The following is a 23710-nucleotide window of genomic DNA, read 5'->3' as shown; positions in this document are numbered from 1 at the left end:
AATAGAGACTAGAGGATAAGTCTTGGGACAAAGAGGAGGATGGCAGAACCAGCAGTAGGCACCATGGTTTCCCTCTGAGGAAGCAGAGGGCATCAGGGTATGTTTCACAAATGTTTTTCTATACTCCTTTAATACTTAAGCTAGGAACTTCCCTGGTGGTCCAGGAGTTAAGACTCCACGCTTCCACAGCAGGGGGCGCGGGTTTGACCCCTGGTCCGTGGAACTAGGATCCCACATGCTGCGTGGTGTGGCCAAAAAGTAAAAAAAAAAAAAAAAAAAAAAAAACAAACTTGAGCTAAGTGTTAGCCGGATCCAAGATAGAAGGCTGGAATGGGAAAGGTGGTGTGGGGTGGAGTGGTGCTGGGTGACAGGTACATACTTCCTTTTCACTGTCAGAAAGCATAGGGTAATAATAACAGCTCGGCGGGTGGGGGGGATCAGATTGAATCCCTATAGTTGAATGACATCCATTATTTGATTTAATTTCTTGCATTTTCTGGTAAGATTGACTTGTTTATATTTTTCCAAGTCAAGAGTAAAATATTTTAGGTATATAAGAGCAGGGAATGGCGGCTGATAGAATGAGGTTTTTACACAATGGCAGAAAAATTAAATCTGAACTAGGGAAAGATTATTAACATATATAAATCATCCATATAGTTTGCTTCATGCTGTTTATAGTGTACTGCTTCTAAATAGTAATTGCCCAATAGAAAATAACAGCAAAGAAGAACAACAAAACTAGACCAAAAGCAAACTAAAAAAAAAAAAAAGAAAAAACATTAATTCATGTTTAAGGTGAACTTTTTTGAAGGCAGGAAGTTGTTTATTTCTAGATTATTCAATTTAGATGTATTTGTCTGGTTTACAAGAGTTAGAAAACATGGATTTAAGAGTGCAAATTCTCCTGTACTTGTTGCCAATGCATTGAATATTAGGCAAGTCCTGATAATTCTGATATTCTGGAATTTTCTATGTGGAAGGAAGGAATGTGCATTTCTTTGGCTCAAGTGAGAGGGTGATTGGGGTTGAATAGCTTCTGGTGAGAACCTTTCTAAGTTCTTATTAAGTATGGCTATATAATCAGTATTGAAATAAGAACTTTATAACTTACCACCTTCAATAGAGTTGGTAAATTCATTTGTACTCTTACAGCTCAAAGGAAAAAATGAAATTCTATTCAATTGGGAAAGAAGCTGCCATGACCAGTTGTTTCCCCTCATAGGATATATATACACATACACATATGCGTGTGTATGTGTATATATATATATGCCATATAGATGCTCATGCCAGAAGTGCATAGGAGAACATCTCCTGGAGGCTGGTGCAGGGTTTACAACTCAGGCACTGGAGGGCTGCAAGTCACCACGGGGAGTTCATTTATGTGAGCTCTCCACCTTTTGGCTTATCCTATAACTTCTGCCTGTAAAGGTGCTTGCTTTTATTCCACTGTAGGCTTTGTTGCCAAAGACAGAGGATATTTTCTTTTTAAGAGAGCCCTTAGATGCTTCCTCCACATTGCCACTGCTGGAGCAGGGTGGATGAGCTCACTTTGTTATCACTGGCACCCTACCTGCTCTCCTAATTCTCCAGGGAGCAAGTGTTCTTAAAAACATAGCTATATTGAGTGCCTCTGTGTCTTTAGGTACTCTTTTAATGTGTTAATATAAAATAAAAGTCTTTTTCAACATATGTTTTATGGAGAAGTGCTTTCTGGGGCCTCTTGAGTTGTTCACAAACACTGAATCGAGGTACCTTTATGGTGATTTAATGACCACATAGAACACTTGTTATAAAGTGCCCTTTTGATATATATCCCAGGGCACGGCACAGTTAGAGCCTGGTGAACATGTTGATTTTGTTTTCACCTTCACTCACCAAGCTCCCCCCACCACCCCACATCGTCTTGTTAGGGTTTTATAACTATAGATCTGGTTTTCTTCATCCCCCAAAGATGAAAGCAATCTGCCAGGATGGAAGTTTGGAAAATTACACATACACCTGTGAAATTAGGCAAATTCTTACAAAGTCTGTATTCCAACCAATGCACAGCATCCACAATGCCTTGTTTTGTGTGAGGAATTGTTTTTCTGGCTGTGCAGAGAACATGTGTGCAGGACTGTACAGGCTTAGAGAGAATATTCATCATTATTTACTGTGTCAAACCCAAAAGGAGGGCCAAATTGTCAGCATTCCAGGAGCAGGAGGCCACACCTATTCGTGAAAAAGGGAACAGATTTCTGTAGTTGCCCTCACCTTGACTGTTCTGTTCAAGGTGGTGGTGCTAGGACGTAGTTTTGTGAGCCACAAATGTAGGTTAACAATGAAGGTTAGCCACGACGCTGCTCCATAAAATCCCGGAGACCACTCTTGGGTTGTGCCCCAGCCTGATTATAATCAGGGGTTGGAGCGAGGGATGATGAGTGGAGGAATGTGTGTGATCTGGCTGGGACCTCTTGCTTCAGTGATTGCCACTGATTGATGGGCCTGCTCTGCCTGACTTGGCAGAATACCTTTTATTCTGCCAAGGAAATACCTTCCTTTTTATCTCATGAGACGCTAGACCCTCAGAATAGGAGGATAGGGAGAATGCCGTGCTGTTTGAAGCTTTTGGTCTTCAAAAGACTCACACAGCAAACTGTAAATTTTAAAAATTGAGATGCTGTCCCCATTTGTAGAAAGACTTTTTTCTATACCATAGACAGATACACATGAGGAGCTTTTTAATCAAATTTCCTGATCAATTGTTTCCGTTATCCAGGACTCCTAGGAGGGTATGAAGAAGTAACATTTGGGATCAGCCTGAAGCGGCTACAGTCTATTCCATGTCACCCCAGAATTGTCTGAAATGATGTGATTAGGGCACTTGCTGGACTCTGGCATTATTTGGGAGAACAATTAACCAGCACTAAATAAACACACCTAACCTGCCACTAATCAGGAGTGACTATACTGAGTGGCCCAGGTGAAAAGTATTTTGGTCACAGACAATCAGCTGCAGTAAACAAGGTGTCTATGCTTAACTTGGGCATGGAGCCTGTATTTTTTTTTAATAGATCTTTATTGGAATATAATTGCTTCGCAATACTGTGCTAGTTTCTGTTGCAAACCAAAGTGAACCAGCCACATGCATACATATGTCCCCATATCACCTCCCTCTTGATCCTCCCTCCCACCCTCCCTATCCCACCCCTCTAGGTGGCCACAAAGCACCGAGCTGATCTCCCTGTGCTATGCGGCTGCTTCCCACTAGCTATCTATTTTACATTTGGTAGTGTATATATGTCCATGCCACTCTCACTTCACCCCAGCTTCCCCCTCCCACCCCGTGTCCTCAAGTCCATTTTCTATGTGTACGTCTTTATTCCTGCCCTGCAACTATGTTCATCAGTACCATTTTTTTTAGATGCCATGTATATGTGTTAGCATACAGTATTTGTTTTTCTCTTTCTGATTTACTGCACTATGTGTGACAGATTCTATGTCCATCCACCTCACTACAAATAACTCAATTTCGTTTCCTTTTATGGCTGAGTAATATTCCATTGTATATATGTGCCACATCTTCTTTATCCATTCATCTGTCAATGTGGACACTTAGGTTGCTTCCATGTCCTGGCTATTGTAAATAGTGCTGCAGTGAACATTTTGGTACATGACTCTTTTTGAATTATGGTTTTCTCAGGGTATATGCCCAGTAGTGGGATTGCTGGGTCATATAGTAATTCTATTTTTAGATTTCTAAGGAACCTCCATACTGTTCTCCATAGTGGCTGCATCAATTTACATTCTCACCAACAGTGCAAGAGAGTTCCCTTTTCTTCACACCCTCTCCAGCATTTACTGTTTCTAGATTCTTTGATGATGGCCACTCTTAACAGTGTGAGGTGATACCTCACTGTAGTTTTGATTTGCATTTCTCTAATGATTAGTGATGTTGAGCATCTTTTCATGTGCCTCTTGACCATCTGTATGACTTCCTTCGTGATATGTCTATTTAGGTCTTCTGCCCATTTTTTAATTGGATTGTTTGTTTTTTTGATATCGAGATCCATGAGCTGTTTATATATTTTGGAGATTAATCCTTTGTCTGTTCTTTCATTTGCAAATATTTTCTCCCATTCTGAGGGTTGTCTTTTTGTCTTGTTTAGGGTTTCCTTTGTTGTGCAAAAGCATTTAAGTTTAATTAAGTCCCATTTGTCTTTTTTTATTTTTATTTCCGTTACTCTAGGAGGTGGGTCAAAAAGGTCTTGCTGTGGTCTATGACAAAGAGTGTTTTTCCTGTGTTTTCCTCTAAGAGTTTTATAGTGTCTGACCTTTTTTTTATTATTATTATTTTCTTTTATTTATTTATTTATTTATTTATTTATTTATTTATTTATTTATTTATTTAAACATCTCTATTGGAGCATAACTGCCCTACAATGGTGTGCTAGCCTCTGTCTTACAACAAAGTGTATTAGCCATAAATATACATATATCCCCACATCTCCTCCCTCTTGTGTCTCCCTCCCACCCACCCTATCCCACCCCTCTAGGTGGTCACAAAGCAGCGAGCTGATCTCCCTGTGCTATGTGGCTGCTTCCCACTAGCTATCTATTTTACATTTGATAGTGTATATATGTCCATGCCACTCTTTCACTTCACCCCAGCTTACCCTTTCCCCTCCCTGTGTCCTCAAGTCCATTCTCTACGTCTGCATCTTTATTCCTTTCCTACCCCTAGGTTCTTCAGGACCATTTTTGTTTTTATATTCCATATATATGTGTTAGCATATGGTATTTGTTTTTCTCTTTCTGACTTACTTCACTCTGTATGACAGACTCTAGGTCCATCCACCTCACTACAAATAACTCAATTTCATTTATTATTATGGCTGAGTAATATTCCATTGTATATATGTGCCACATCTTCTTTAACCATTCATCTGTCATTGGACACTTAGGTTGCTTCCATGTCCTGGCTATTGTAAATAGAGCTGCAATGAACATTGTGGTACATGTCCCTTTTTGAATTATAGTTTTCTCAGGGTATATGCCCAGTAGTGGGATTGCTGCATTGTATGGTAGTTCTATTTTTAGTTTTTTAAGGAACCTCCATACTGTTCTCCATAGTGGCTGTACCAATTTATATTCCCACCAGCAGTGCAAGAGGGGTCCCTTTTCTCCACACCCTCTCCAGCAATTATTGTTTGTAGATTTTTTGAAGATGTCCATTCTGACTGGTGTGAGGTGATACCTCATTGTAGTTTTGATTTGCATTTCTCTAATGATTAGTGATGTGGAGCATCCTTCATGTGTTGGTTGGCAATGTGTATATCTTCTTTGGAGAAATGCCTGTTTAGGTTTTCTGCCCATTTTTGGATTGGGTTGTTTGTTTTTTTGATATTGAGCTGCATGAGCTGCTTCTATATTTTGGAGATGAATCCTTTGTCAGTTGCTTCGTTTGCAAATATTTTCTCCCATTCTGAGGGTTGCCTTTTCGTCTTGTTTATGGTTTCCTTTGCTGTGCAAAAGCTTTTAAGTTTCATTAGGTCCCATTTGTTTATTTGTGTTTTTATTTCCCTTTTTCTAGGAGGTGGGTCACAAAGGATCTTGCTCTGATTTATGTCATAGAGTGTTCTGCCTATGTTTTCCTCTAAGAGTTTTATAGTGTCTGGTCTGACAGTTAGGTCTTTAATCCATTTTGAGTTTATTTTTGTGTATGGTGTTAGGGAGTGTTATTATTTCATTCTTTTACATGTAGCTGTCCAGTTTTCGCAGCACCACTTATTGAAGAGGCTGTCTTTTCTCCATTTTGCATACTCTTGCCTCCTTTATCAAAAATAAGGTGACCATCTGTGCGTGGGTTTATCTCTGGGCTTTCTATCTTGTTCCATTGATCTATATTTCTGTTTTTGTGCCAGTAGCATACTGTCTAGATTACTGTAACTTTGTAGTATAGTCTGAAGCCAGAAGCCTGATTCCTCCAGCTCTGTTTTTCTTTCTCAAGATTGCTTTGGCTATTTCGGGTCTTTTGTGTTTCCATACAAATTGAAAAATTTTTTGTCCTAGTTCTGTGAAAAATGCTATTGGTAGTTTGATAGGGATTGCATTGAATCTGTAGATTGCTTTGGGTAGTAGAGTCATTTTCACATTGTTGATTCTTCCAATCCAGGAACATGGTATATCTCTCCATCTGTTTGTAACATCTTTAATTTCTTTCATCAGTGTCTTATAACTTTCTGCATACAGGTCTTCTGTCTCCTTAGGGAGGTTTTTTCCTAGGTATTTTATTCTTTTCGTTGTTGGAAATGGGAGTGTTTCCTTAATTTCTTTTTCAGATTTTTCATCAGTAGTGTATAGGAATGCAGAGATTTCTGTGCATTAATGTTGTAGAGAGTGGACAACTTGGTCTTGTTCCTGATCTTAGAGGAAATGGTTTCAGTTTTTGACCATTGAGAACAATGTTGGCTGTGGATTTATCATATGTGGCCTTTATTATGTTGATGTAAGTTCCCTCTATGCCTACTCTCTGGAGGGTTTTTATCATAAATGGGTGTTGAATTTTGTCGAAAGCTTTTTCTGCACCTATTGATATGATCATATGGTTTTTCTCCTTCAATTTGTTAATATGGTTGATCACATTGATTGATTCACATATATTAAAGAATCCTTGCATTACTGAGATAAAACGAGTTGATCATGGTGTATGATCCTTTTAATGTGCTGTTGGATTCTGTTTGCTAGTGTTTTTTTGAGGATTTTTGCATCTATATTCATCAGTGATATTGGCCTGTAGTTTTCTTTCTTTGTGACATCTTTGTCTGGTTTTGGTACCAGGGTGATGGTGGCCTTGTAGAATGAGTTTGGGAGTGTTCCTCCCTCTGCTATATTTTGGAAGAGTTTGACAAGAATAGGTGTTAGCTATCCTCTAAATGTTTGATAGAATTCGCCTGTGAAGCCATCTGGTCCTGGGCTTTTGTTTGTTGGAAGATTTTTAATCACAGTGTCAATTTCAGTGCTTGTGATTGGTCTGTTTAAATTTTCTATTTCCTCCTGGTCCAGTCTCGGCAGGTTGTGCTTTTCTAAGAATGTGTCCATTTCTTCCAGGTTGGCCATTTTGTTGGCATAGAGTTGCTTGTAGTAATCTCTCATGATCCATTGTATTTCTGCAGTGTCAGTTGTTACTTCTCCTTTTTCATTTCTAATTCTATTGATTTGAGTCTTCTCCCTTTTTTTCTTGATGTGTCTGGCTAATGGTTTATCAGTTTTGTTTATCTTCTCAAGGAAACAGCTTTTAGTTTTATTGATCTTTGCTATTGTTTCCTTCATTTCTTTTTCATTTATTTCTGATCTAATCTTTATGATTTCTTTCCTTCTGCTAACTTTGGGGTTTTTTTGTTCTTCTTTCTCTAATTGCTTTAGGTGTAAGGTTAGGTTGTTTATTTGAGATGTTTCTTGTTTATTGAGGTAGGATTGTATTGCTATTAACTTCCCTCTTAGAACTGCTTTTGATGCATTCCATAGGTTTTGTGTCATCGTGTTTTCATTGTCACTTGTTTCTAGGTATTTTTTGATTTCCTCTTTAATTTCTTCAGTGACCTCTTGGTTGTTTAGTTGTGTATTTAGTGTATTGTTTAGCCTCCAAGAGTTTGTGTTTTTTACAGATTTTTTTCCTGTACTTGATACCTAATCTCAGCATTGTGGTCAGAAAAGATACTTGATATGATTTCAATTTTCTTAAATTTACCAAGGCTTGATTTGTGACCCAATATATGATCTATCCTGGAGAATGTTCCATGAGCACTTGAGAAGAAAATATATTCTGTTGTTCTTGGATGGAATGTCCTATAAATATCAATTAAATCCATCCTGTTTAATGTATCATTTAAAGCTTGTGTTTCCTTATTTATTTTCATTTTGGATGATCTGTCCATTGGTGAAAGTGGCATGTTAAAGTCCTCTACTATGATTGTATTACTGTCGAGTTCCCCTTTTATGGCTGTTAGCATTTGCCTTATGTATTGAGGTGCTCCTATGTTGGGTGCATAAATATTTACAATTGTTATATCTTCTTCTTGGATTGATCCCTTTATCATTATGTAGTCTCCTTCTTTGTCTCTTGTAATAATCTTTATTTTAAAGTCTATTTTCTCTGATATGAGAATTGCTACTCCAGCATTGTTTTGATTTCCATTTCCATGCAATATGTTTTTCCATCCCTTCACTTTCAGTCTGTATGTGTCCCTAGATCTGAAGTGGGTCTCTTGTAGGCAGCATAAATACAGGTCTTGTTTTTGTATCCATTCCGCCAGTCTGTGTCTTCTGGTTGGAGCATTTAATCCATTTACATTTAAGGTAGTTATTGATATTTATGTTCCTATTACCATTTTCTTAATTGTTTTGGCTTTGTTATTGTAGGTCTTTTCCTTCTCTTGTGTTTCCTGCCTAGAGAAGTTCCTTTAGCATTTGTTGTAAAGCTCATTTGGTGGTGCTGAATTCTCTTAGCTTTTGCTTGTCTGTAAATGTTTTAATTTCTCCGTCGAATCTGAATGAGATGCTTGCTGGGTAGAGTAATCTTGATTGTAGGTGTTTCCCTTTCATCACTTTAGATATCTCCTGCCGCTCCCTTCTGGCTTGCAGAGTTTGTGCTGAAAGATCAGCTGTGAACCTTATGGGGATTCCCTTGTATGTTATTTGTAGTTTTTCCCTTGCTGTTTTTAATATTTCTTCTTTGTATTTAATTTTTGATAGCTTGATTAATATGTGTCTTTGCGTGTTTGTCCTTGGATTTATCCTGTATGGGACTCTCTGTGCTTCCTGGACTCGATTGACTATTTCCTTTCCCATATTAGGGAAGTTTTCAACTATAATCTCTTCAAATATTTTTTCAGTCCCTTTCTTTTTCTCTTCTTTTGGGACCCCTATAATTCGAATGTTGTTGCATTTAATGTTGTCCCAGAGGTCTCTAAGAATGTCCTCAATTCTTTTCATTCTTTTCTCTTTATTCTGCTCTGTGGTAGTTATTTCCACTCTTTTATCTTCCAGGTCACTTATCCATTCTTCTTTCTCAGTTATTCTGCTATTGATTCCTTCTAGAGCATTTTAATTTCACTTATTGTGTTGTTCATCATTGTTTGCTCTTTAGTTCTTCTAGGTCCTTATGAAGTGTTTCTTGTATTTTCTCCATTCTAGTTCTAAGATTTTGGATCATCTTTACTATCATACTCTGAATTCTTTTTCAGGTAGACTGCCTGTTTCCTCTTCATTTGTTTCGTCTGATGGGTTTTTGCCTTGGTGCTTCATCTGCTGTGTGTTTCTCTGTCTTATTTTCCTTAACTTACTGTGTTTTGGGTCTCCTTTTCACAGGCTGCAGGTTTGTAGTTCCCATTGTCTTTTGGTGTCTTTTCGTGTGGCTAAATTTGCTTCAGTGGGTTGTGTAGGCTTCCTGGTGGAGAGGACTGTTGCCTGTGTTCTGGTGGATGAGGCTGGATCTTGTCTCTCTGGTGGGTGGGGCCATGTCTGATGGTGTGTTTTGCGGTGTCTGTGCACTTATTATTACTTTGAGCATCCTCTCTCTAATGGGTGGGATTGTGTTCCTGTCTCGCTAGTTGTTTGGCATAGGGTGTCCAGCACTGTAGCTTGCTGGTTGTTGAGTGGAGCTGGGTTTTAGCATTGAGATGGAGGTCTCTGGGAGAGCCTTTGCCATTTGATATTACATGGAGCTGGGAGGTCTCTGGTGGACCAATGTCCTGAACTCGGCCCTGCCATCTCAGAGGAACAGGCCTGACACCCACCCAGAGCACCAAGACCCTGTCAGCCACATGGCTCAGAAGAAAAGGGAGATGAAAGAAAGAAAGAAAGAAAGAAAGGAAGGAAGAAAAGGAAAGAAGGAAGGAAGGAAGGAAGAAAGGAAGAAAGAAAGAAAGAAAAAATATAATAAAATAAAATAACGTTATTAAAAGAAAAAAATTTTTAATTATTAAAAATATAAGAAAAAAATTAAAAGGAAGAGGACAACCAAACCAAAAAACAAATCCACCAATGATAACAAGCGCTAAAAACTATACCAAAAAAAAAAAAAAATGGACAGCCAGCACCCTAGGACATATGGTAAAACAAAGGTATACAGACAAAATCACACAAAGAAGGATACACATACACTCACAAAAGAGTAAAATGAAAAAAATATATATATCTATATATAAAAAAAAAGCAACCAAATCAATAAACAAATCTATCCATGATAATAAACTCTAAATACTAAACTAAGATAAACATAAAACTAGAAACAAATTAGATGCAGAAAGCAAACCCCAAGCCTACAGTTGCTCCCAAAGTCCATTGCCTCAATTTTGGGATGATTTGTTGTCTGTTCAGGTATTCCAGAGATGCAGGGTACATCAAGTTGATTGTAGAGGTTTAATCCTCTGCTCCTGAGGCTGCTGGGAGAGATTTCTCTTTCTCTTCTTCGTTCACACAGCTACTGGGGTTCAGCTTTGGATTTGGACCTGCCTCTGTGTGTAGCTTGCCTGAGGGCGTCTGTTCCCCACCCAGACAGGACAGGGTTAAAGTCGCAGCTGATTAGGTGGCTCTGTCTCCCTCAGGCCAGGGGGAGGGAAGGATACAGGGTGAGCCTGTGACGGCAGAGGCTGACCTCAAGATGCAACAGCCTGAGGCATGCTGTGTGTTCTCCCGGGGAAGTTGTCCCTGGATCATGGGACCCTGGCAGTGGTGGGCTGCATAGGGTCCCGGGAGGGGAGGTGTGGATAGTGACCTGTGCTTGCACACAGGCTTTTTGGTGGCTGCAGCAGCAGCCTTAGCATCTCATGCCTGTCTCTGGCGTCTGCGCTGATAGCCGTGGCCCACACCCATTTCTGGAGCTCGTTTAGGCGGTGCTCTGAATCCTCTCTCCTCACGCACCCCGAAACAATGGTCTTTTGCCAATTAGGCAGGTCCAGAGTTTTTCCCGGCCTCCCTCCCAGCTAGCAACCCCAGTCCCCTTCCTGGGATCCAACCTCCGAAGCCTGAGCCTCAGCTCCCAGCCCCCACCTGCCCCGGCATCTGAGCAGACTAGCCTCTTGGGCTGGTGAGTGCTGGTCGGCACCGATCCTCTGTGCGGGAACCTCTTAGCTTTGCCCTCTGCACCCCTGTTGCTGCGCTCTCCTCCGTGGCCCTGAAGCTCCCCCCCGCCACCCTCCGTCTCTGCCAGTGAAGGGGCTTCCTAGTGTGTGGAAACTTTTCCTCCTTCACAGCTCCCTCCCAGAGGTTCAGATCCTGTCCCTATTCTTTTGTCTCTGTTTTTTCTTTTTTCTTTTGCCCTACCTAGGTACATGGGGAGTTTCTTTCCTTTTGGGAAGTCTGAGGTCTTCTGTCAGCATTCAGTAGGTGTTTTGCGGGAGTTGTCCCACATGTAGATGTATTTCTGATGTATTTGTTGGGAGGAAGGTGATCTCCATGTCTTTCTACTCCGCCATCTTGAAGCAAGATATTTATTCTTTTTAACAGTTCATTAATTCTGGAGCCTTTCTAGTTGCACAGAAGTGGAAATACGAGAAATGGAGATTTGGGGCAGCCATTTCTAGGGACACCAAGTGGTAGTTTTATAGTGTCTGGCCTGACATTTAGGTCTTTAATCCATTTTGAGTTTATTTTTGTGTATGGTGTTAGGTAGTGTTCTAATTTCATTCTTTTACATGTAGCTGTCCAGTTTTCCCAGCACCACTGATTGAAGAGACTGTCTTTTCTCCATTGTATATTCTTATCTCTATCGTAAATTAGGTGACCATATGTGTGTGGGTTTGTCTCTGGGCATTCTATCCTGTACCATTGATGTATATTTCTGTTTTTGTGCCACTACCATGCTGTCTTGATTATTGTAGCTTTGTGGTATAGTTTGAAGTTGGGGAGTCTGATTCCATGGAGCCTGTATTAATTGCAAAATATTATACTGTTTCTATTAAATGATAACAAAAAATATAATTTGTACTATTACAAAGTAACTTCTAGCATTTATATTCCTGCACAGTTGTTCTCAAACTTGAGCATGCATCAGAATCACCTGCAGGGTTTGTTAAAACACAGATTGATGTACCTCACCCTCAGAGTTTCTGAAATCAGATCTGGGGTGGAGCCCGACAATTAATTTTGAATTTCTACCAAGTTCTCTGGTGACGTTAATGTTGCTGGTCCAGGGATGACATTTAGAGAACCACTGTTTGCTGTCAAACTGTAGTCAGACAGTGAAATCAGGCATCATTTTGAGAGCAGTTATTTTATAAAATGTTTTTTTAGAAGGTTCAGTCAGTAATTAATTGCACATGTAAAGAATCATTTTAATAAAGCAGGGTCAGAAAGGGTGTTATTAAACTGAAGGAATAAGTAGAGGGAAATTGATCTGTGTGATGAGGTGGGGGTTATCAGATTCAAATTTTATTAAGAAGGAAAAAAAAGTTTATATATACAGTGACCAAAACTTGATGCAAATATTCTTATTGATTTTTCTCTTGTAATTAAAAAAATTCCCCCAAATATTTGTGGTGATATTTTTCATTTATTTCCTGCATGTAGCCATATGCTTGCTGTATATTTTAATATGACACAGATATGTTGCTTATGAGACAAATGCATACTGAATGTTTTTAAGGATCATATTGATTCATCTTTGCCTTATGAAATTGTTTAAGAAATTAGTAATCAGAGTCCTTTGTTTAGTATCTGTTGTTTGGCTATTGCTTTTGCTGTTATTGAGAACTTTTTAAAAAATCAATATATACATTGTCTTTGATTTGCTCTAGAAAGATAAAGAAATATATATCCATTCTAGAGTCAGAAGACTACAGGCTCCCCTTTCCCCCTATTTTTCATATCTCCATTTAAATAAGATAAGCTATAAAAAAAAAATCTCTTTTACTTATACTAATTTAATTTTGTTATATAACTATGTAGGATATTATTAACTAGTTTTGCAGAATTTAGTTTCTTAGATAAGAATACCAGCTATATTTTGATGGTGCTTTGAAGTTTCTAAAGAAAATGGATGTTTTTTCTTGTACAAGTCTATAAAATTATGTTTTGATTAATTCACCTAAGAAATATTTATCACCCACATATCATATCTAAGAGGTTCCATGGATAGGTTCAAATCCTTTTTTTTTCTTACCCATAGTGCTTTTAAAAATCTAATGTACTGTATTCATATTCTGAATAATACCTGATGTTTTGTTGTGACAGCAGGATTCACTTTGGGGAAAATTTTCTGCTTGCCTGATTCCACATCCCCCAAAAAACTTCTGGCAGGCTGTGGGTAGATGGCACCTGATTTGAACAACCATGAAAGGACTGATAGCAGAATAAACTTCCTCCAACAATATACTGGATTGGCTAAAAACTTCGTTCGGGTTTTTCCATAGGGGTAAAACCCGAACGAACTTTTTGGCCAACCTAATAATTAGTAATAATTAAAGCTATGCATCTAGATCTTTTAAAATAATTGACCTAGTATTATCCTCCTTGATTTGGTCTTCAATTTTATGACAATTAAATTCAACTAAAAAATTCTTATTTGAATAACTGTGAATTAAATGACCTGATTAAATGCTGGGTACCATACTTCCTCCTTCCAGTCACAGATGGAAGTAAGATAGGATTATATCAGAGGAAAAAGAAAAATGTACAAATAACTGGAATTTAAGATATCTAAGAAGCCTTTCCTGCCCTCCTCATGTTAAAATGGAGTATCTTTTTAAAAAAAATAAATTGCATGCATTATATGCGTAAAGTTTGTCTCCTTCACCCAGTTATCCGCTCACTTCTGGCTGGGGCCATCCACCTTGTTTGTATACTGCTATTAACCCAGCACCCAACACAGTGCCTGCCACGTGCTTCACCCTCAGTAAATATTGGTTAGATGAATAACAAATGAATGAATAAATACATGAATACATGAAAGTCTCATAAAGAGAGCAAAATAATATACCACACTTTCATCTATTATACTTATTAAGGGCTTTTTATTATTGAAATACATCACAATCATAAGAAATATATAGTTTTAGTAATGAATATACTTTCATGTTTCTTTATGATAGAGTTACCATCTTTAGTAAGCTTTATGGGGCTCTGGACTGAGACCTGATTACAAAATATGTGGATTTCAGTGCCATCTCTGTCACTGACTTCCTGGGTCAATGCACAAGGCAGTCATTAATGAACTGATTTTTTTCAATGCCTGGGAGTAAATTAGTCATTAGAGATTCTGGTTCAAATTTATCTGGATTTTCTCATCTGACTTTGTTTTTCCTGTGATGTCAGTGTTTACTATGTAAGATTAGTTGCTTCTTGCTGGGTTTGCATATGTTCTAAGCAAAATTATTTTCTTGTTAGCATTATTCACTTAATTTGAAAGTTCCCAAAACAAAGCATTTCAGGGGAAAAAAATTAAAGAATTTAAAGTGTTCTCAGATTTACATATAAGAAGTGTTAATACCGCCATCTAATAAAAATTGCCAAAAAAAACCTTGTAGCAAAGAATATTACTCTATTTTTATAAAATCAAAGAGTTCACTTTTCCCCCTAAAGAAACAATTTGAATAAAACCTGACCCTCTTCTCTTCTTTTTACAATGGAGTATGGTCAAATTGAACCCTCCATTAAAAATTCTCTAATATCTTTTTTTTGCATTAACATTTCAAAACTCAATTTAAATATTCACAGATCTCATTTTTAATAAACTTAACAAATTCAGGTAATTTCCTTCAACTTTATAGATTGAAGGACAGCAGTTGGTACAGATATAAAAAAGATGCACAGCTATGAGCAAAGCCCCAAATCAATTATATATAAGAAATAACCTAACACATGGAAAGAAATTAATCAAAAAGAAGAATTTCTACCATGTGATTCTCTGGTCTGCTACCTGCAGGCAACAAACGCAAATGAAAAAAAATCAACATTCTTCTGGCAGATAAGAGAAAAATTAATAAAAATGTTTCCTTCCTACTAGATCCCCTGATGCAACTATTGTTAAAAGTGAGTGACTGCAGGAAGAACTTGCTCGTTTAAAATACTACTTTTTTATACTACAGAAATAAGGTTTTATTCTTGCTGTTAAGCTCAATTACATGAGTGAGTATGGATTTGCACTGTCCAAAGAGCATCCCTCTTCCCTGCCCCTTCTCATTAAATGGCTCTGTGGGATATGCTTGAGACAAATGTAATAGGAACCAAGTGAGTAGCATTTTGAGGTGTGCCTACAGGATAATTATGATTTATAAGGAATCTGAGTGTAGCAACTGAAAACTCTTAAGAGAGGAACTACTGGGAGCTGCAAAATATGCCCCAGATAAAGTTAGTAAAAAGATATTAGTACTCTATGGGCTTCCCTAGTGGCACAGTGGTTGAGAGTCCTCCTGCCGATGCAGGGGACACGGGTTCGTGCCCCGGTGCGGGAAGATTCCACATGCCACGGAGTGGCTGCGCCCGTGAGCCATGGTCGCTGAGCCTGCGCGTCTGGAGCCTGTGCTCCGCAACGGGACAGGCCACAACAGTGAGAGGCCCGCGTACCGCAAAAAAAAAAAAAAAAAAAGATATTAGTACTCTAAAGATAGAAATGTTCCTACTCCATAATGAGATGGGGAAGGATGCATTTTTGTGGATTCTGCTTTTTAATTTAGAGTTGCATTTTTATTTTCCATTTCTAATTGAACAAACAGGCCATATTTGTACAGAACATATGAAACTAATAATCTTTCCTGTTAGAAGGGTTTTATGTTTTGTGTTTTATGAATACCATCCTGAAATTAACAAAGATATATGAGGCTAGAATACAGAGGATTTGGTAACGAGACATCCAATTTAAATATTAGTCTACTGCTGCATTTCTATCACTTGTAGAGAATATAACATAAGTTTAGAATGGAAAGTTCTATATCAATTCCCTCTTACCTGTCAACTAACATACAGCATACCTGTATAGAGTTTTGACATATTTGTGTATTACATATTAAACGTAAACCAGAATTTATTCCTAGTTTATATTTTCATATTTACTTTTTGAAAGGTAGCATTACATGATAAATGTGGCCCAATTATTATGTAATAATTAAAGCATGGTATATATTATTGCTTAAATTGTCAGATCTGGAGATATCTTAGATATATTAGAAGGTTTTACATACCTTCTTATTCCTTTATCTGAGTGGATCTTTTGCAAACAACTTTTAAGGAGCACAAAATAGGAGCTGGCAACTTGGAGACAATACACCATTTTCATTTTCATTAATTCATTAATATTTTGAGAAATTTATTTCATCACACATATTCTTTGTTCTGTACATGAGTAAAATAATTTAATAAAATTTTTTGATATAAGTTTTAATATTAATAATACTATCAGATATAAAAAAATGATCTGAAATGGCATACCTTAAGAAGCACCAGAATAAAAAAGTGTGGGAATATTTCTGTATTTTTGGAGGAAACTCACCTAGCAGAATTTCTGAGCACACTGTGATGGATTATTGCAATTATTGGGAATGATAATATTTTAATTCGACTTTCTTCCCACCTGTCAGTTGCAATCAAGGCTGCCCAGTATTCTGAAACCGTCTCATTTTGCTAGGTGGCTAGTCTTGTGCAGCCTCTAGAATGCTCAGAATATTAATGCATGGAGAGGAGACTGAATGCTCTCTATAGTTCCATTGTGACAAAGTGTTTGTCTTGTTTTAATCAAAAGGCATGCAAAACCTAACTAAAATAATTTATAATAAATTAATGCCAGTGAGTGCTTAAGAGAAAGAAACCCTTTTTGGGGATATTGCATAAGAACCATAGAATTTGGCATTTCTTTTCCTTCTTCATACTTGGCAATGTATATTAATTTCTGTAGGATTTAATTTCTTTCTTGGGTGCCTCATTCTGAAGTGCTTTGAATTTATATGAACAAAGACAGTCTGACATTTAAGTGAGGATTAGTCTAGTTTATAGTAGGCTACCAAGGTAGGAAGTTTTTTATCAAGACAACATACGTTGAAAGACATGTATATTTGATTTAATATTTATGATGTTGATCTTTATCATTTTTTGCATAGCCTCTTTGTATTGCTTATTTTAATTCTCTTTTCTTTTAATCCTTATATATCTCCTATATTTTTTCACTAGAAAAAATATAGGAGATATATTTTGTGTTTGTTTGTTTTGTTTTGTTTTGTCATCTAGCTCTTCCTCCAGTGGTTTTGGATGGGTTTCAGGGATTTCTTTAACCATCTGAAATCATAGCAATAATTTTCTCATAAATTTATTTATCTGGGGAATAGATACTCCTCAAAGGTAAATTAATTTATCTGGAAAGTGCTTCTTAACCATACAAATCCAATTCTTGACTTTCATTTCATTCAGTGATTATACTACCTTTGTATAGGGTAGGACTACTTAATCTTGAACTTTCCTTTTGTCCTTTACCAACTCCAGATCACTGAAACAACCACCAGATGAAAAATTCTCCCACACGTAGGCCCAGCTTTTGCAATATCACTTTTGGTACTGGATAACTAAGGCTTTATTGCACATTGGGAGGGTGATCGGTATTGTCAGGTGTTGTGAATCTGCATGACACTTCTTAGCTTCAGCTTTATCTTTGGGGGGCAGAAGCAGCTGTCATTCAAATGGTTCCTGAGTACCCAGTTGTCTCCCTTTCTGAAAACAGAAGTATTACTTTGCACCCACCAGAATCTTTCAGTAATCTGTATTATTCATCCAGTATAAAAGGTACCTCTACATTCTGAGAGATGATTAACAGCATTATGTGCCCAACGTACAGCATCATTGTATTCATAGCTTTAGGCTGTACAGTTAATTATTAGCATTTTTAAAATCAGGTAAATATTTATATATATAAACATTGACTATTCATTCTCGTGAGTGTGTTTGAATATCTATAAATCAAAGGCAATTGAAGAGCTGAAATTCAGATTTCCTTACACTTGCCTGCCAAGTGGCCTCAATCAAAAGTAATTTTCTCCATGAGGGCACATAGAGCTCAGTCTTAAGCCTTTTCTGAGTAGATATTATTATTTGTGTCAAATTACGTGTGGTGATTTTTCTGAAGTGGACTTCTGTGCCCACTAACCCATACACGGGAGGTTCCTTCATTCCCTCCTTCACTGGTGCTACTAATTGTACTTGTGCTTCAAGTGTCTCTTACCTTTTAAAATGTTAGTTTATAGCCACCGATTATCTGTAAGTTTTCCAGTTAAAGAAACATGCAATATAGAGAGTAGGGTGAGATCTAATCTTAAACCATAAATACTATACATTTTAAGAGAAATCTTTTTTGCCAGAGCCTGATTTGATAGCATGGCTAAAGAAATGGTTAGACATTTTAAAGTACAGTAAATTATATCAATCTGACATGTGCTTTGGGAGAAATTATTAAATCATCTTTCTCTAGCCTGTTCTAAATATTGACAATGAGATCTCATGTATTTTGAACAATGAGCTCAATAATTTTTTTACCTTTTATTTGGAATTTTGTAGTTTGTTTTTGAAAATAAGTGCTTCTTTTCAGTTACATGCTTTGAATTTCAAATTGATAGCCAACATAAAATAAAACAGCCCCTGGAATATAGAATACTGTACTGTCAATTAAGATCTTATAATCTTTGATAAAAAATTATATGTGATATACAGGCCTTTTTTAACATGTTTGTATATGTGAATGGCTTGGTTAGACTTTTATTAAGTCTATATCAATGCTTTGTGGGTTTATTTTCTTTCAAATTTTCACATGAGATTTTCCATTTAATTTCTAATGATTTAATTTTATATTATACCGTTGGAGCCAACTTGTTAAGTCAGAATATTTTAAATAATTGTTCAGTTACCTACCTCACTGGGTTATTTTAAAGATTATATAAGAAAGTGCTTTGAAAGTCCTACGTGAGACACAAATGAGACAGTCTAGGTGTCTTTTTTTGACCAAACTTTTTATTAAAATTGTTGCTTGAACAAAATAAAAACATGGAAGATATTCTATTTTATTCCTCGTTAGACTTGCAATTATTAATTGAATTATTCAGATAACTGTTTTAGTGATTGTAGTCTTTTACCTTATTACTATTTTGTATGTTCCTTGCATGTCTTGCTACTTGACATAATTGTTTTAAAAGGTGAAAGATTATAAATTACTTGAAATAATGAATGAGAGAGAAAACCTAATATGAGACCCATGGTTTTGAATGTGGTTTGTGTTAAAACAGAATCTATGGTTTTTTAACGCTCCACCTGGAGTGGAAAAAAAACCCCAACACATTACCAGAGTGTTTGGAATTAGGGCATTCTTTCTTCCTTAACATTTGTTATTTTGGAGAAAAGATGAAAAAATAAATTTTAAAAAGCACAAAGAAACTCTGTAAGAATTTTTTCTTGGATGTCCCTTAATTTCTATCCAAAGCAACTAATTCTCTCCATGAAAATGTGTCATGTGAATTCAGCCCTTTGGGAACTTGCTTTTGGGAAAACAGCCCATATATCACTGTGCTGTATGTACCTATTCCTGTTTGCTCACACAACATATGTGAAGATTGTAATAAATTCACTATTTTAAATTATTTATAAAATTTCTGCTTTGGTCCTGAAAATTTCTTAGCACATTTCCAAGAAGTAAGAGAAAGAGACTGCCTAAGCCTTTTAAGTATTTAGCCTGTCTGATTAGACTGCTGACATGAGTGACAATTAGTACAAATTACCATAATTGTGTTCTTTGGAAGAAATGCTACAGTGCTTCTTTACGAGCAAATGTGGGCTTCCGCTTAGTAAAATGAGTCAGATACTTTGATTCTTCTGGGCAGTCGGAAATTCACAATCGGCAGTGTGGTATTCCCACGTTGTCCACTTCAGATCCATCTCAACAACTATAGCCCTCCCTTTCCTTTCAATGAAATAGGTCCATTAATGTAATGCACCTCACTCTCATTCACTCTAAGGAAGTTGTATTTTTATTACAGAAAAAGTATCACATAAATACAAATTACATTTTTTCATTAGAAAACTACTTTTCATTTCAGAAAAAATTCAATTAATCATGAACAGGGTTATGCTTTCATCAGGGAGAGAAATATGTAATTTTTCTCCAAGCCTCAAACACATATAATGAAATCTTTTCTTGGAATCCACTCTTAAGATGGATTTTTAAAAGTATAGACTTTATTAAAATCTCAGTTCAATTAAAATGCATTCAATTACTTTAAATCTTTATTAAAATCTCAGGTAAAATTGTACAACAGTGTAAAAGAGACTTGTACTCTTTACCAGGCAGTTAATTCTAACAAATGAACATAAAGTGCACAGTTTTGCTCTTTAGGAGAGAATAAAAGAACAAGCTTTGGGCTTCGAGTTGGGGGTGGGGAAGGATGGGAGATGGAGGTTGCTTTCTGTGTAGTAACTTCAGGACCTGGTTTCCTTCCACTTCTTATCATAGGTCAACATTACTTGTTGATATGGATGTGACATTATCTTGTGTGAGTACCCTTGGTACTACATGGCCTAGCCATAGAATACATTTTCCTCACCATCTTAATCAAAAAGACCCTATTTAAGGATTTTATTTCACTCTCTTCTTTGGATGTTTTTTGGTACAGTGTCCCTGTTCTTTTTCAAGGGCCGCTAGAAGATGCCATTGAAGAGGAAGAAGAAGAATGTCCATCGGAGGAAACAGACATCATCTCAAAAGGGGACTTTCCACTGGAGGAAAGCTTTTCCACAGAATTTGGGCCTGAAAATCTGAGCTGTGAAGAAGTGGAATACTTTTGTAACAAAGGTAATCATTAATGGCTGGATGCGATATGTGAGTCTGTTTACTCAGATGATTTTGTATGGTTGAAAAATGCACTGATAGAGTGGAGGAAGAGTGTTGAGAGTGCAAATACATAATTCAACAGTCTAAAAATACATGCAAGATTTTTTTTAAACATACAATATTATTTTGAAGGATAAAAGAAATTTTATAATCCATAAGCCATATTGTATATTTAAACACATAGTTTTCTATTGATTGGCAAATTAACTGTGAACATTTTCATGTTGGTTGGCCAAATAACTATAATACATTTAATGTTTATTGTTTATCCCTTCAACAAATATTTACTGAATGTCAGTTTTTTGCAAGGCACTGAATTAGCCATTGAGGGTAAGAAGGGAATGGGCCAGAGTCCCCACCCAAGTTTCTAGCTCATTCCTTTTGAAAAATGATTGCCTTAACTGTTTGACATTGACTTTCAACATTGAGAATGGTGCTTTTTTAGATATTGTCAAATAAGAAAATACACGCTCTTTCTCTCTTCTAGATATTCTTTTTACATACTAACTTTATAACAGAAGAAGAACCTGAGACACTATATCTCTGCCTATTTCCAACCTTGACTTGGAGCCAAGTGGCCTTGCCAGTAACTATGTCCTCATTGGGCATGTATACTCATTTTTAACTTGCTTTTTTCAAAAATGAGTTTAAGGTTTCTTATGATTCTTTTTAATTTCTTTATTTGATTGTTTTGCCTCGGCAAGTGAGATGGGTCTTCTGTACCTCCCACACCAATGTATAATTTCACAAGTGTTTGGATCACTTCCTTGGTTTAGAATAGCTACTTTTATTGATTTTACCATGGTTGTTTCCCAGAGGGCATGACTGTATGTCTGTATGTCTGTTTGTGTTTCTGAATGCACCGTTTTTATTTTTTAGGCAGACAGAGAAGTTATGTGGAGTGATTTTTTTTTACCTGTTTGTGTGAATTTGATGATGTGAATTGGCAGTCTGAAATCAAGAAAGCTGATATAGCTTCCCCCAAAACTGCTAATATGCATGCCTCAGTCACCAAATATACATTTGATACATATTATTAAAACCTCAGTATAACTTTCTCTTGATTCTGGTGTGTTAGAAACAAAAGAAGCCAGCCAGTTCCCATCCGTGTGGTCAGTAGAACTCCATGCCCTAAGACTGTGGAAATGGAATGGCAGCACCAGCAGTGGGATACATTGAAGTTCAGAAAAACTTTGACCATTAACTCCTGAAGACCTCAAGGTGGCTTTGTAACATGGTCCTTGTCTCCCTCATCAGAGACTTTTGGTTGAAAACAAGAATGGTATGGACCAAACAGGCCTTCTTAGTTAGTAGTCACTCAGAGTTCAGGCCAAATTAGTATTTTCTCTTGTTGTTTTGGACGTTAGAACCATTTCTTGATGCTACACACCCACAGCAATACATATTAGAGCTGGCTGGAGAGGAAGAGTTTTTAAATCTGTTTGAAGATATCCCATTTTCCATCTTTATCAGGAAATATATCCTTTAGTGCATTGTATAGCACCTACCTTATGTTGGGGGATTACAATAAAAGAAGGAACCAGTAGCTAGAAAGTATCATTTATTCTTCTTGCCCTTGTCCTTAAAAGAGTGAGTGCATGGATTCAGACATTTTTGTCAACTTATTAATCCAGGGAGGCAGTAATGATAGTTATTATTAGGTGTATTTTACATTTTGGGATCATCATTGGTGATGGCCTGTATTTAAGAAAAGAGAACTCCAAGTTTTAAGTTAGTAGTTTCTTGGAAGAAAATAGACTTATGGCAGATGCTTATTACAGGATTACATAATTATGGTCCCAGAATAATAACCTCCATCTATATTAAACAGAGTCTTAACTCATGAAAAATAATGACAGGCCTTGAGGAACAACAACAAAAAAAGAACTGAAATACAATTATTAAGAACATTGTTCAGTGGATATTTTTAACTTTGATAAATAATTGGAAAGTTGAAAAATATATCAAAATAATATTTAATATATGATATAGATAATGTATTAAATAATATATAATTAGTTAATATATTGTACAAATAATTCTCTAATGTTTAGTTTGAAACTAGAAAGTAATGATAGGTGGAAATAAGAATTCTAATTTTCACATAATATTTTTTAGGATAAATACTACTCTTACTATTTCAAACCACTGTTGCCTTATTTAATAGGAAAAGAATTTCATTATTTTACTCTCATAGAATGTGAGACCAGGGAATTCCCACTGAAGTAGTAGGAACTGGTGTGAAAGAGAGACAACTCTTTGATATGAATTGCAGCCCCTTGAGGTCATACAGGGATTCCAGGGATTCATTTTTCATTTAAGTTGAGTAACTATAATAGGAAGAGAAAATGTCCTCTCTGGAAAATTAGAATCTAATCTTTCTGCAGAAATTTACATATTAGTCTCAGTGACACATAATTATGTTTTCTTGCCAGTTGCAGGGAAAAAGATAGATAGGCATTAAAAGCATATAAGTATTTAAATGGTTAATGATGCCAGTGTCATGATTGAAAAAGCATGTAAGAATTGTTCTTCTGAAGAAAAATATTTTTAAGTTGGGATCACTGATGAAACATACTTTTTGCACATATTCTGAATCATTTATGACAACTTAAAAATTGTAAGTATATGTAAGAAAATGAATTGGATTACTTGGGAAGTTTCTTTGTCTAAAGATCTAGCCATGATCAAAATCTAGCAATGACACAGATGTTTTACTGGGTTCCAGGGGTAACATTTTTGAACATCAAATGCTTTTTTCTTATCAAACAAAGGATAGGAATTTAAAATCTCAGATCGCAAAAACATGGTTAGAGTATCTTGTTTTCCAAACAAGGTATCTTGACACATTGTCAGAGAAGAGTACTGAGA

General features: G+C 36.5%; 1 protein-coding gene across 1 annotated transcript in view; it reads left to right on the top strand.

Annotated features, from left to right (window-relative positions):
• Positions 1-23710, top strand: part of ZFPM2 (zinc finger protein, FOG family member 2) — a 483882-nt gene that overhangs the window by 83485 nt on the left and 376687 nt on the right. The window contains exon 2 of the mRNA XM_082601162.1: positions 20642-20800. Coding sequence (XP_082457288.1) covers positions 20642-20800 — 159 coding nt within the window. The remainder of the gene's footprint in view (positions 1-20641; positions 20801-23710) is intronic.

The sequence above is a fragment of the Mesoplodon mirus genome (assembly GCF_964341445.2).
Source record: "Mesoplodon mirus genome assembly, chromosome: 16".
NCBI lineage: Eukaryota > Metazoa > Chordata > Mammalia > Artiodactyla > Ziphiidae > Mesoplodon > Mesoplodon mirus.
The sequence above is the reverse complement of the archived record's forward strand: the minus strand, read 5'-3'. Positions and strand labels throughout refer to the sequence as shown.